The sequence below is a fragment of the Cervus canadensis genome, chromosome 19, assembly GCF_019320065.1.
Source record: "Cervus canadensis isolate Bull #8, Minnesota chromosome 19, ASM1932006v1, whole genome shotgun sequence".
NCBI classification, from domain to species: Eukaryota; Metazoa; Chordata; class Mammalia; order Artiodactyla; family Cervidae; genus Cervus; species Cervus canadensis.
In genome coordinates, this window is record NC_057404.1 from 430116 (window position 1) to 444801 (window position 14686).

Below are 14686 nucleotides of genomic sequence, written 5' to 3' on the forward strand. Positions count from 1 at the left end.
AGGACTAGGGATTGAACCCGTGTCTCCTGCACTGGCAGGCAAATTCTTTACCATTGAGCCACCAGGGAAGCCCCTCCTATCTCTTCTTTATCATTTCCTGCCTCTCCAAATATGGCAAGGTACCCAATCTCTCTGGGTCTTAGTGTCCTCATCAGTAAAATGGAGACAATAAATATTATTATTATACTAACTATCTCTAGAATTGTTGAGCAGAATAATGAATCACTAGATGTCAAGCACAGAGACCAGTGCCTGGCATGCAGTAATTCTCAAAAAGCATTAGGATTTATGGTTGTGACTGTGGTTGTTATCTTATTCTCCATGCCGTCCTTCCAACATCCCTCCCACTCCTGCCCCACCAAAGGTCAGGTGATACATTGTGGACAAGACAGAAATACTACAATATGCACAATGATTTTAAAAGCAGCACCACATGAAGCTATCTTGTATAGGAGGCCACCCAAGTAGCACAGAATAAAAACTGATATTCCAAATAATGTTTCTGAATCATCAAAAATGACTGTAGCTACTATATTTTTTAAGACAGGGGAGCAAATAAATACTAGAAAGATTTCAACCAAATTAATAAAAATAAAAATATTTCATTCTACTCTTATGGAAGAAGTTTCAGATGTCTGGAAAACTCACTCCTGATTTGAGGCCATCTGATGATATGGGATCAATAAAATTATTGAATAGTCTTGAATTCCTGCTATGTGTGAAGCCTGTTCTAGATACCTAGTAAATATAAAGACTGTTAAGACATGATTTTTTGCTTCATGAGCCTTTTAGTCTAATCAGGGAAATGACATAGAGATCATAACATAAACACAGAGATAATTAAATATCATGTTTTAGAACAATATAATAGATATGCATGCTCAGTCACTTCAGCTGTGTCTGACTCTGTCACTCTATGGACTGTTGTCCACCAGGCTGCTCTGTCTATGGGATTCTCTAGGCAAGAATACTGGCGTGGGTTGCCGTGCCCTTCTCCAGGGGATCTTCCCAATCCAGGGATTGAACCCATGTCTCTTATGTCTCCTGCATTGGTAGGCTGGTTCTTTACTACTCGTGCTGCCTGGGAAGCCCAATATAATAGGTATGGCAAAGCAGAAGGTGGTGTAAACAGAAAGATCTTGTGAGAGAGAAGAGCACAGATCACTGGTTACCCAATTGGCATGAGAGAGCCAATGGGAAAGACAGGATTAAAACTGGCCTTGGAATAAAGTGATGGTTGGACATTCCAGCACAGTGGCTCTCTGTCAGAGGCAATACCCCCTAGATGTTTGCAGTGTCTGGAGGCCTGTTTGATTGGGCCACTGGGGACATTTAGGGGACGCTACTGGCCTTTACTGGGCCATGGTTGGGGTTGTTGCTGAACATGCAGCGCATAGGACAGCTCCCACCACAGTCACCCAGCCCCAAGGGTCCACAGTGCTGCAGCTGAGAAATCCTGCTTTGGAGCTAGACGTCAATAGCTGAGAACCCTCAGGACATCAAGGAGCCCAGATCACTGTAACAAGCTGGGAAACTCTGGGCAAACTGGTTAACCTCTTGGTCATCTCAAAACAAGGCTGTTTCTGGGAGGAAACTGAGCATCCCTACTTGAATCCTGAGTTGAGGCAACATGATTATGTTTACAGACTCAAGAGACTCAGTAAATTGAATGAAGCTCTTGAGAAAAAGATTTTCTGTTCCTTAGCTGTCTCTTTTCATTTAATGACAATTTTGAGGGATAAAAGTTAATAGTGCAAGATGCCGGACTGAAATAAATATTAACATGCAAGAACTTCAGAAGTAGCATTTTGTATCAAAACTCTCATTCAGAAAAAAAAAGATCTGTATCTAGAAAAATACCCACCTTAGGTTATGCAAAATTATGGTTGTATTGAGCAAGAAACACACAGCAAGCAGCTTCTGTAGGTTTTGATCTGTTGGCCCCAAATTGCACTTATAGCATCTCTTTTCAGTTGAAATAAACATTTATTCTCCAATATAAGGAAGCACTGTGATCTTTGCTGTTTGCCATGTATTTCTGGGTGTGCAGTGCCTCTGGTTAAGGTTTTCTGTGTTTACTAATTACACAGACCTTAGGGAGGTAACAAGTTGTTTTCCAAATGCAGCTAATTTTGTATCTAACGTCTGAGAATGGCTTCTAACCAAGAAAGTCATAGTAGTGGAAAGTTGAGTAATCTGTATGAATAATGAGGAATTATAAAAAATGTTTGAATCATCTCCATTTATGAAATAAGTTAATCAGTGACAGCATTAATTTAAAAAATACATCCAATGAGGTTTTTTTGTATGAATTATCAGGGATCCCAGAATGGACCTTGGAAATATTTTAAGTGTTCTCAGGTTAATCAGATTCTGAAAGAGGTACTTGATTCTCCAGTCCTACCATCCAAAAAAGTGATGTGTACTGCTTTAAAAAATTAATTCATATGTTTAAAATCTATCACCCTTTCACACTGCCTCCTCCTCTGGTGACGTAAGTACTTCTGCACTGGTGGTCAAGGTGAAGATCCCCCCATAATGCTGATTCTAGCATGCTGATTCAAAACTTCTCATGAGAGATGAAAGTAAAACAAAAATCAAAAAGATCTTTAACATTTCCTGAGGAAATGTATATATCTTGATGCACAAATTCCCCAGCTTTGCTCAGTGGGCAGGAGAACCACAATCAACCTTTCTTGACTCAGCCAGTATGTGTGTGGTCAGCTCAGCTGGCAGTAGGGTGTGGGTTGGGGAGTTAGCACCCTAGGCTGAATGGGGGGAAATAGTGTGGTCAAGGTGAAAGCTGGCACCTCTTTTTAGTACTTATGTTTTCCCTTATGATGGTTGTCCTCATTTGAAAATTATTTGGCCCAGGGGAAATGAAAAAAAAAAAAAAAAAGGACTTACAAGGTTCTGTATCTGTATGTGCGTGTGCATGTGGGTATGCCCTCTTAATGATGGTGCTGAACAGATGCTCTCTAAGGCACATTCCATTTCTAAAATGGTGTGATTCTGAAAGTATTTAAGTAACTTCTTAGAAGAGTGCTCTTTGAAACAGAAGTTGATGATTCATGTAAATAACAAGTATAATATTTTGATGTGGCTCACAGTTTCACTAGTCAGTGCCCAAGATTTTCGATAATGAATTGTTACAGAATTTGGGATGTTTAGAGTAAAGAGGTGCACGTGTGCAAAGTCGCTTCTGTCATGTCTGACTCTGCAACCCTGAAAACTGTAGGCCACACACTCCCCTGTCCAGTCAAGAATGCTAGAAGTGGGTTGCCATGCCATCCGCCAGGGTATCTTCCTGACCCAGGGATCGAACCCATGTCTCTTACATCTCCTTCATTGGCAGGCAGGTTCTTAACCACTAAGGCCACCTGGGAAGCCCCATGGTAAAGAAGTACCCATCACCGATTGAATGAGAGGCAGACTTTTGCTTCAGGAGAAACAATCAGCTGGAATTCAGGAGGCTGGGATGTTTTCCATTAGATTCTTGATCTTTATCAGTCAAGCAGACTGATCCTCATATGTGACTTTATTTCTCACTTCTTTCCTTTGTTCTTGCTATTCCTTCTACTTGAAACATGCTGAAATTTTCATTACATCCACTCAACTAAAATTCTGCACATCTTCCATGATCCCTCTTCAGCCTTAAGAATCTGTTTTTGAACTTAATTCACTCTAAGGGAAAAGATAATATTGAGTTGGCCAAAAGTTCATTTGGATTTTCCAATGACATCTTACAAAAAAACCTGAATGAACTTTTTGACCAACCTAATACATTTAAGAAATCTAGTTGCTACTAACTACAGCCTTTACATGCAAATATTTTTACCTTATTGAGGTATAACTTATACACTGTAAAGTTATTTAGTAAATTTATAGGATTGTGAAACCCTCACCACGATCCACTTCTAGAACTTTCCCATCTTTCCCCACATTTCCCTCCTATTTATCTGTATTCAGTCCTCACTCCCACATCTCAAGCCACAGCCACATCTGTGTCTTTAAGTTTGCCTTTTCCAGAAAGTTTATAAATGGGTCACACAATATGTAGTTTTTGTATTCGGTTTCTTTCACTTAGCAAAATGTATCTGAGCTTCGTCAATGCTGTCACATGCATCAGTAGTTTGATACTTTTAATTGCTGAATAGTATCCCATTGTATGACTACACTACATTTTGCTTGTACATTTGCCAGTTGTTGAGCATTTGGAATATTTCTAGGCTTTGGCAATTGTGAATAAATCTGTGATAAACATTCACATGGCAGTCTTTGTGTGAGTATATGTTTCACTTCTCTTGGGTAGATATCTAAGAGTGGAATTCATAAATCTCATAAAGTCATAGTTAAGCTTATAAGAAGCTGTCAAACTGCTCTCCAATGTGGCATTATTATTTTACACCCCCGCCACCTACATATGAGGGTTTCAATTTCTCAGAATCCTTGTTGATACTTGATATTGTCTGTCTTATCTATTACAGCTATTTTAGGGGATATATAATAGTATCTTATTGTGGTTTTATTTGCATTTCCTTAATGGTTAATTACATTGAACACCTTTTCATGTGCTTATCAGCCATTTGTATATCCTTCATGAAGACTTTCTATTCAAGTTCTTTTGTCTCTTTGTAACTGGGTGGTTTATCTTATTATTGAGTGTAAGACATCTATGTATATTTCTGGATATAAGTCCTTTATCAGATACATGCTTTGAAAATATTTTTTTTTCAGCACGTGACTTGTCTTTTCATCTTTAAAATAGCGTCTTTGGAAGCACAAATGTTTTTAATTTTTAAAATTAAGTGGAAGTGTTTAGTTGCTCAGTCGTATATGACTCTTTGCGACCCCGTGGACTATAACAGCCCACAAGAATCTGTCCATGAGATTCTCCAGGCAAGAATACTGGATGGGTAGCCATTCCCTTCTCTAGGGGATCTTCCTGACCCAGGAATCAAACTCAGGTTTCCTGCATTGTAAGCAGATTCTTTACTAACTGGGAAGTTCCTTTCAATTTTAATGAATATCATTTATTATTTTTTAGGTTTGTGCTTTTATGATCATATCCAAGAATTCTTTGCCACTCCCCATCAGAAAGACTTTTTTCTTATTTTTTCTAGAAGCTTCATAATTTTAGTTCTTACATTGAAATCTACAATCCATTTTGAGATTTTTTGATATGGTTTGAGATAAAGGTCAGAGTTCAACTTTGCATACTTGAAATCCAGTTGTCCCCACACCATTTGTTGAAGAGTATTCTTTTCCCATTGAGTTGCCTTGGATCTTACATACATTATTATTTATGTCTTCCTCCAACTCTATTAAGTAGTTGTGCTTATCATAATTTCATAATTAAGTTTACAGACATAAATTTTAACTAATATACTCAACATCATAGCTGATAGATGGAAGAACTAGAATAGGAGTTCTGGTTTACTCAAGAACAAGATCTATCTTCATATTAAAATTTCCTTCCATGATGTTTATTCCAACATCAAACTGGAAGCTTCTTGAGTTTCAGTTCAGTGCAGTTCAGTCACTCAGTCGTGTACGACTCTTTGTGACCCATGGACCACAGCACGCCAGGCCTCCCTGTCCATCACCAACTCCTGGAGTTTACTCAAACTCATGTACATTGTGTTGGTGATGCCATCCAACTATCTCGTCCTCTGTCGTCCCTTCTCCTGCCCTCAATCTTCCCCAGCATCAGGGTCTTTTCAAATGAGTCAGCTCTTTGCATCAGGTGGCCAAGGTATTGGAGTTTCAGCTTCAACATCAGTCCTTCCAATGAACACCCAGGACTGATCTCCAATGGACTGGTTGGATCTCCTTGCAGTCCAAGGGACTCTCAAGAGTCTTCTCCAATACCACAGTTCAGAAGCATCAATTCTTCCGTGTTCAGCTTTCTTTACAGTCCGACATCCATACATGACCACTGGAAAAACCAGACCCTTGAGTAGACGGACCTTTGTTGACAAAGTAATGTCCCTGCTTTTTAATATGCTGTCTAGGTTGGTCATAACTTTCCTTCCAAGGAGCAAGCGTCTTTTAATTTCATGACTGCAGTCACCATCTGCAGTGATTTTGGAGCCCAGAAAAATAAAGTCAGCCACTGTTTCCACTGTTTCCCCATCTATTTGCCATGAAGTGATGGGACCAGATGCCATGATCTTAGTTTTCTGAATGTTGAGCTTTAAGCCAACTTTTTCACTCTCCTCTTTCACTTTCATCAAGAGGCTCTTTAGTTCTTCTTCACTTTCTGCCATAAGGGTGGTGTCATCTGTATATCTGAGGTTGTTGGTATTTCTCCTGGCAATCTTGATTCCAGTTTGTGCTTCCTCCAGCCCAGCGTTTCTCATGATGTACTCTGTATATAAGTTAAATAAGCAGGATGACAATATACAGCCTTGACGTACTCCTTTTCCTATTTGGAACCAGTCTGTTGTTCCATGTCCAGTTCTAACTGTTGCTTCCTGACCTGTATATAGGTTTCTCAAGAGGCAGGTCAGGTGGTCTGGTATTCCCATCTCTTTCAGAATTTTCCACAGTTTATTGTGATCCACACAGTCAAAGGCTTTGGCATAGTCAATAAAGCAGAAATAGATGTTTTTTCTGGAACTCTCTTGCCTTTTTGATGATCCAGCAGATGTTGGCATTTTGATCTCTGGTTCCTTTGCCTTTTCTAAAACCAGCTTGAACATAGAAGTTCATGGTTCACGTATTGCTGAAGCCTGGCTTGGAGAATTTTGAGCATTACTTTACTAGCGTGTGAGATGAGTGCAATTGTGTGGTAGTTTGAGCATTCTTTGGCATTGCCTTTCTTTGGGATTGGAATGAAAACTGGACTTTTCCAGTCCTGTGGCTGCTGCTGAGTTTTCCAAATTTGCTGACATATTGAGTGTGGCACTTTCACAGCATCATCTTTTAGGATTTGAAATAGCTCAACTGGAATTCCATCACCTCCACTAGCTTTGTTTGTAGTGGTGCTTCTTCCTAAGTCCCACTTGACTTCACATTCCAAGATGTCTGGCTCTAGGTGAGTGATCACACCATCATGATATCTGGGTCATGAAGATCTTTTTTGTACAGTTCTTCTGTGTATTCTTGCCACCTCTTCTTAGTATCTTCTGCTTCTGTTAGGTCCATACCATTTCTGTCCTTTATTGAACCCATCTTTGCATGAACTGTTCCCTTGGTATCTCTAATTTTCTTGAAGAGATCTCTAGTCTTTCCCATTCTATTGTTTTCCTTTATATCTTTGCATTGATCACTGAGGAAGGCTTTCTTATCTCTCCTTGCTATTCTCTGGAACTCTGCATTCAAATGGGTATATCTTTCCTTTTTTCCTTTGCTTTTCACTTCTCTTCTTTTCACAGCTATTTGTAAGGCCTCCTCAGACAGCCATTTTGTTTTTTTGCATTTCTTTTTCTTGGGGATGGTCTGGCCCTCTGTCTCCTATACAATGTCATGAACCTCCATCCATAGTTCATCAGGCACTCTATCAGATCTAGTCACTAACTCTATTTCTTACTTCTACTGTATAGTCATAAGGGATTTGATTTAGGTCACATCTGAATGGTCTAGTGGTTTTCTGCACTTTCTTCAATTTAAGTCTGAATTTGGCAATAAGGGTTACATCACTTTTTCTTATCTTGGCATCATAATCTAGGACAGTACTGCTTATCTGAGGGTCATGCTATGAAACATTCAGATGACCTAAGTGGTAAAGTTGTGTGAGTAATGACTCTGTAATGTAAATGACTTTTTCTCTTTGTTATGTCTGTGTTTACCATTGACAAAACTAGCCTTTCATTTTAAACATTTTTAAGAAATAACTGCTCACTGTCTACGAAGTGTTTATTCTGTGTGAAGGTGGGCTGAGAATGTCTTTTCTCACATTTGGCTGTAAGGAAGCTTTCAGGTGACATAGAGTGGAACGTGGGTGTTTTCAGGGAGTGATAAGAACATTGGCTTGGGAGCCAGTGGGTCCTCATCATGGTTCTACAGTAACTTGTTACATGGCCTTGAACAAGTCAGTGGCTCCTCTGCACCACAGTCTCCTCGCCTGTGAAACAGTAGATGTGGACCAGGTCACCATTATGAGTCCCGCCGCCTCGCCGCCCCATGATATGCTTCTGTTATACCAGCCGCTACTGTAACACCCTGTTCTGCTCTGATGACCCACCAGTGGCTTCTGTTTGTTGTTTTTTTTTCCCCCAGATTGCAGCGAGAATCTGTTTCACTGTCACACAGGCAAGTGCCTTAATTATAGCCTGGTGTGTGATGGATATGATGACTGTGGAGATCTGAGTGATGAACAAAACTGTGGTAAGTAACATTATTTCCCTAAAAGTTTTCATTTAAAATTATAGAAGCTTATAATCAAAATCTTGTAGTTCATTGTTTGTTAGTGCGGTTAATGAGTTAAATTACAAAGTGATAGCTTTCCTAATTTTCAGGAAGAGGAGGCTTTTTCAATTACTAGTCTGTCATGTCTTATGTGTAAATGTAATATTTCTTGGGTAAAGTCATACTGAGGAAACATTAAAGAAGTGGAATGGAAATAGGAGTTAACATGTTTTTGTCTCTTTGAAACTGTTTGTTTCTTCTCTCGTTGGAGTCAGTGGCTCATGGTTAGATTTTGAGCTTTTGAGCAAAACTGCTTGCAGCTCTTGATCCTCTTGTTATGTATAACCAAAGACCTCTCCTGTATTTGATGGCCATGCCCTACATGGCGACTTCTGCAGTGGAGACACCAATGGTTTGTTTTACATTCAAAAACTCATCTTATCTTTTACCGAAGGAATCCACCTACTGGTTGCATGTTTGTACCTGTAAACAGCATTTTTCCAACAGCCCACACCAGCCCCTGCTAGCCACTTGTCTATACATTGTACAAATTCAGCTTTTTTCCACATGTGATATACAGTATTTTTCTCTTTCTAACTTATCTCACTTAGAATACATTTGCACAACATTTTATGTCAATTGTACCTCAGTTAAAAAGAGGAATGAACCTTTTAAAGTTGTTGTTGCTTAGTTGCTAAGTCATGTCCGACTCTCTTGTGACCCTGTAAACTGTAGCCCTCCAGGCTTCTCTGTCTATGGATTTCCCAGACAAGAATACTGGAGTGGGTTGCAGTTTCCTTCTCCGGGGGATCTGGATCCCCAACCCAAGGATTGAACCCATGTCTCCTGCATTAGCAGACGGATTTACCATTGAGCCACCACATTTTAAAGAACTGTGTTTAATTCTGAATGTCCTCTCCTGAATTATTAATAAAACCAGCTGAATTCTTCTTGCTTGTTTACCATTTTGACTTTGTGATTAGCTCTCAAATTTTTGGTAGTGTGTTATTTAGTGACAGAAGAACTTTCTAACTTGTACTGGCGCCACAAGCCATACATCCCGAGTGTTTGTCATGTTGGTTCTCTCCATCCCCTGAGCGCTTGCTTCCTCCAGACTGCAACCCCACAGAGGAGCATCGCTGTGGAGACGGGCGCTGCATTGCCATCGAGTGGGTGTGTGATGGGGACCACGACTGCGCGGATAAATCCGATGAAGTTAATTGCTGTGAGTGCCCTGAAGGTTCCCATCTTGCTCATTTTCCCACTTCTGTCTGTTTAGTCAAATACACTCAAGGTTTACTATCTAAACAAAGTCTTACACTTCAGCCCTGGCCCATACAGATGACAATTGAATGGTATGATGATAAGAACAATGTAGTATGACTGATGCCTGAATTTCTCTCTCCAAAACTCAAAGCCTGACTTGGCCACTCTGGCCGAGCAGGTGGCTGTTTTCTCTCTCATTACCCACACATCTTCTTTTGTGACTTTGTCAAAGCAGATATTCTTCCCAGAGACGGGGAACTTTCTGTCTGCAAACAATATATTGGCAGTTAAGCAAGAGCCTCCACACGTGCTCACAGGCAGCATTTGTGAGAGGGCGTAGGGAGAACTGATAGAGAAGAGAGCCTTCAGGGCTGATGGAGTCACACAGAGTGTATGATGACATTAGTACTTCAGAGCCTGGCTCATTTCTGGTGAGTGTATCTGGAGAAAACCAAAATTCAGAAGGGTGCATGCACCCATGTAGTCACAGCAGCACTGTTTACAGCAACAGATGTGGACGCAACCTAAACGCTCCTTGACAGATGAATGGATAAGAAGATGTGGTCTGTGTGTGCTGTAGGGTATCGCTCAGCCATAAACAATGATGAGATCATGCCATCTGCAGCGACGTGGATGGGCCTGTGGATTGTCACACTAAGTGAGGGGGCTGGACAGAGGTGGACAGGTAGCGTATGACCTCACTTACATGTGGAATCTAAAAATTACACAAATGAACTTATTTGCCAAAGAGGCAGGCTCACAGAGACACAGGAAACAAATTCATGTACCAAAGGGGAAAGCAAAGGGAAAATAAACTAGGACTCTGGCATTAACATAGACGTACTGCTATATACAAAATGGATAGACAACGAGGTCTACTGTATAGCATGGTGAACTATACTTAATATTTTGTAGTAACCAGTAGGAATAGATACATATACATGGATGTATCTATGTATAACTGAATCACTGTACTATATACCGGAAACTAACATGATATTATAAATCAACTATACTTCAATTGTTTTTCTTTTTTTAAAAAAAAGAGTCTTCAGGTAGCTGTTACACTACCTAATAAAATCGAGTATGGCTTGCCACATTTTTTTCCTAGAAAGTATATTATACTCAATAGGGAATAATAAAATGATTAAATAGAAGCTAAAGAAGGGTAATATTGACCTGAAAGAGTTAATATGGTGCATTTTATGCATATTCAAGCTAATTAAACTTTTTATTCCATCTTTTACGGTCTAATAAAAGTAGAAACAGTGGCTACATATGAGATAGACTGTTTAATTTGCCTGTAATTTTTTTTTTTTATTAGTTGGAGGCTAATTACTTCACAACATTTCAGTGGGTTTTGTCATACAGTGATATGAATCAGGATAGATTTACACGTATTCCCCATCCTGATCCCCCCTCCCAGCTCCCTCTAATTTGCCTGTAATTTAAGGCAAAAATAGAAATGTAGGTTGCATGGTTTTTATTTTGACATAAGAAAACTTATTTAAATTAATTAGCAAACACTATGCCTAGCTTTCCTCTTTCCTGAATTATATTTGAACTGCAATATCATCTGAGTCCTGACTGAGTGGACATTGTGGAACAGAGTGGGCTGTATTTTGATGGATCTTGGAAAAGCAAGAACATGGTGCTCATGTGTGTATGTAGACAGTAACTGTGAAGGCTGAGGTCACAAGATACACGGGTTTCTGATGCTTTAAAAGGCAATAGGGATAGAATTAAGACAACCAGTTCTTGGAAGGTTAATGGCCACTAGATCATCCTTTTAAATATCAGATGTCATAAGCAAATTTTGAAATAAAGTGTTTATTGTGGGGTAGCTATTATGCATTTCACTGGTGCATTAGGTCAGGTTGGTGCAGAGTGAAATGCTGGGGCTTAGGGTTAGAAAATCTTACTTCCATGTTCTGGCCCTACTTTTCAACAGCCTTGAGTATGACACACACGCTAAAGTCTCTAAGCTTCAGTTTCTTTATTCTAAACTAGCTTGATAATATGCACTTTCAGTTCAGTTCCATTGCTCAGTCGTGTCCAACTCTGCTACCCCGTGAATCGCAGCACGCCAGGCCTCCCTGTCCATCACCAACTCCCGGAGTTTACTCAAACTCATGTCCATTGAGTCGGTGATGCCATCCAGCCTTCTCATCCTCTGTCGTCCCCTTCTCCTCCTGCCCCCAATCCCTGCCAGCATCAGGGTCTTTTCCAGTGAGTCAACTCTTCGCATGAGGTGGCACTTTAAAAATTTATTATGAGGATTTGAAATTAGATATGTACTACTCCTAGCACAGCTATTGCCATATAGTAAACCTTTAATAAATTGTAGTTTTTATATCATTATCATAACTGCTTGTTGTTTAGTCGCTAAGTAACATCCGATTCTATTGTGACTCCATGCACTGTAGCCTGCCAGGTTCCTCTGTCCATGGGATTTCCCAGGCAAGAATACTCAAGTGGAGTGTCATTTCCTTCTCCAGGGGATCTTCCTGACCCAGGGATTGAACCTGCATCTCCTGCACTGCAGGCAGATTCTTTACCACTGAGCCACCTGGGAAGCCCAGTATAACTACTACCATCGTTAATACTAGTTTCACTTATGCAGTGATCTAGAAAAGGTTAGTTTTAAGTAAGTGCTACTTAATAGGGTAAGAGAAATTCCAGAAAGAAAACCTTGCATTCCAAGAACACTTGGGATGAAAAAACTTAATGACACAATCATTCATTTGGGCAGAACATTCAGATGTTTAGAACACTTCATTTCTTAGTGATGCCAGATAAACAGGAATCATGGATATGATCTGCACACTGAAAGAAATACAGATAATTAAAATGCATGTTATTTTGGTGTTCCCTAGCGTGTCACAGCCAGGGTCTGGTAGAATGCAGAAATGGACAGTGCATCCCCAGCACTTTCCAGTGTGATGGAGACGAGGACTGTAAGGACGGAAGTGATGAGGAGACTTGTAGCGATGGTAAGTGTGTGCGCCAACCCCAGAAATAGTCCTTACCAGCAGGTCTTTCCTTGGGAGCAAAACAAAATGTTGAAAGTTATCTAGTGCTTAAAGGATTCCCACATAAATAATTTCAGATTGCCTAACGCACTGGTCCCCACAGTTCCAGTCAGCCAGAAACCTTTTTTGTGGTAAATAAAAGTTTCATGCAACTTACGCTGAAAACTCATTCCTAAGGGTGAAAAATAGTGGTTAAACACTTAAACAGCACAGGTAGATTCAGTTAGCTGTTTTATGGGGAAACACTACAATAAAGAGAAAAGTGTAGCACATACTATTCAATTCAATTAGATTCCAGTTAGAAGGAAGTGGCTTCTGAAATTAAATGTAATGGCTTCCAAAAATAACCATGTGCGGAGAAGCCATTTAATGCCTCCCGTTGCCAAGCGATATGTTTGAACACACTTTAAAAGCAGTCTGTTATTATCTGTGAAGCCCCCAAAGAAAAAGTAAATCAAATAAATTGGTTTTCTGTTGGAAAAGAAAGCTCTACCCTGATTGTCTTAAGCCTCAGTTTGTAGAAGTATCTCTCAGTACAGGGCTAGTAATATCTTTTGACTTAAAAACCACTATGCTTGTCTGTAAGTCTTCCTTGCGTCTTACTAACATAGCCTCGTTTAGGAATGTGGAGGTTGCCGCCCAGCAGCCTGGGTTCAGACCGTAGCTCCCACTTACTCCCTGGTTGACTTCAGGCCAGTGATTTAACCCGGTTACTTCAGTTTCTGTGTCTGTAAATCAGAGTAATGATAACTGCTTCATAGAGATGACATGTGTTGAATACTCCATAAATGTAAATGTAAGCTATTTTCTGTGGCTGGTACCTGAAAGCCTGTCTAGGCTGTGTGTATCCCACATCAGCTAATGAGATTGGTCACCTGTAACTAAATTAGATTTGCCATAATGAATATTGATATTAGAATAGTTTTAATGAGAATGCATTGTAGACCAAGAGAGAGAGCCTTTTGATCACTGATTTATTCCACAAAAAACTAGACAAGGATAGCTTTGTTTTACCAGTTTTGAAAATTCAGAAGGAAATTCTTTTCTGGCCTCGAGTTATTCCATATCAGCCAAGAGGCTCTCTTTTGATTAAATAGTTATTTCTCTCTACATAATTCAATGCTGTTTGAAATAATCTTGTATTCTTTACTATGCAGTGGCAGGATTTGCCAGTATTTCTTTATGTCTGTGAGATTTAAGAAAAGTCACATGATAAAATGGAAATGTAAAAAAAGGAAAGTAAAATTGTAGTGAATTTAGATTATTCACTCTACTAAATTCAACATACGAAAATTATATTGTAGTGCTGGGAATTCAGTGGCAAGCAGAGCAGTTCATGGGGCTGGCAGGCTTCTGGGGAAGACAGGCAGGAAACAGTAGGTCTGGTAACCAGGAGGGATGCGGGCCAGGAGGGAAATTCAAGGTGCTGGGATGTGTTGCTATGGAAGCATGTCTTGGTAAAGGGCTTCTGGGAAGCTGCCCTGAGGAGGAGGTATTGGAGCTACTATCTGAAGAATGAATGGAACTAGCAAAGGAGAGTGGGACAGGAGAAAGCATTTCAGACACAGGGAACCGCTTGTCCAAAGGCCCCAAGGTGGAAAGAGCAAGGTGGCATAGAGGAGTGGGAGAAAGCCATTGCCGTTAGAGAGCTGAGGGTGAAGGGCAGCGAGTTGCAACACAACAGAGGCCCTGGCAGCAGTAACCACAGGCTGTTTATGCTCCACTAGGCTGGGAGGAGGCCGGGATGGCTTCTCTGAGGGCTTGGAGCCCTTTTCAAGATAGAGGCCTTTACAGCCCTCAGCCTCACTCTCAGCCTTCCTATTCAGTAGCCCTTTACACATCCTGCTATTGGCTTGGGAAACCCCTCCTTCCCTCTTATGCCAGCTTATCCAATCTGCCTAAAAACTCCTATGAGAAGCTTTCTTCTTACTGCCCTAATTTGCTTTTACTGCTTTTTACATGTACCTTCAGAGAGCAATGATCACATGGCATTATAAGATTTCGTTCATGAAGATATCCCTAATTAGAGTCGAAAC

At 40.2% G+C, this 14686-nt stretch overlaps 1 protein-coding gene across 7 annotated transcripts in view; it reads left to right on the top strand.

The window, feature by feature from the left end:
- Positions 1-14686, top strand: part of CORIN (corin, serine peptidase) — a 263542-nt gene that overhangs the window by 174850 nt on the left and 74006 nt on the right. For all 7 annotated transcript variants that reach the window (XM_043438349.1, XM_043438343.1, XM_043438344.1 and 4 more), the window contains 3 exons: positions 8224-8331; positions 9467-9577; positions 12495-12611. In XM_043438349.1, coding sequence (XP_043294284.1) covers positions 8224-8331; positions 9467-9577; positions 12495-12611 — 336 coding nt within the window. The remainder of the gene's footprint in view (positions 1-8223; positions 8332-9466; positions 9578-12494; positions 12612-14686) is intronic.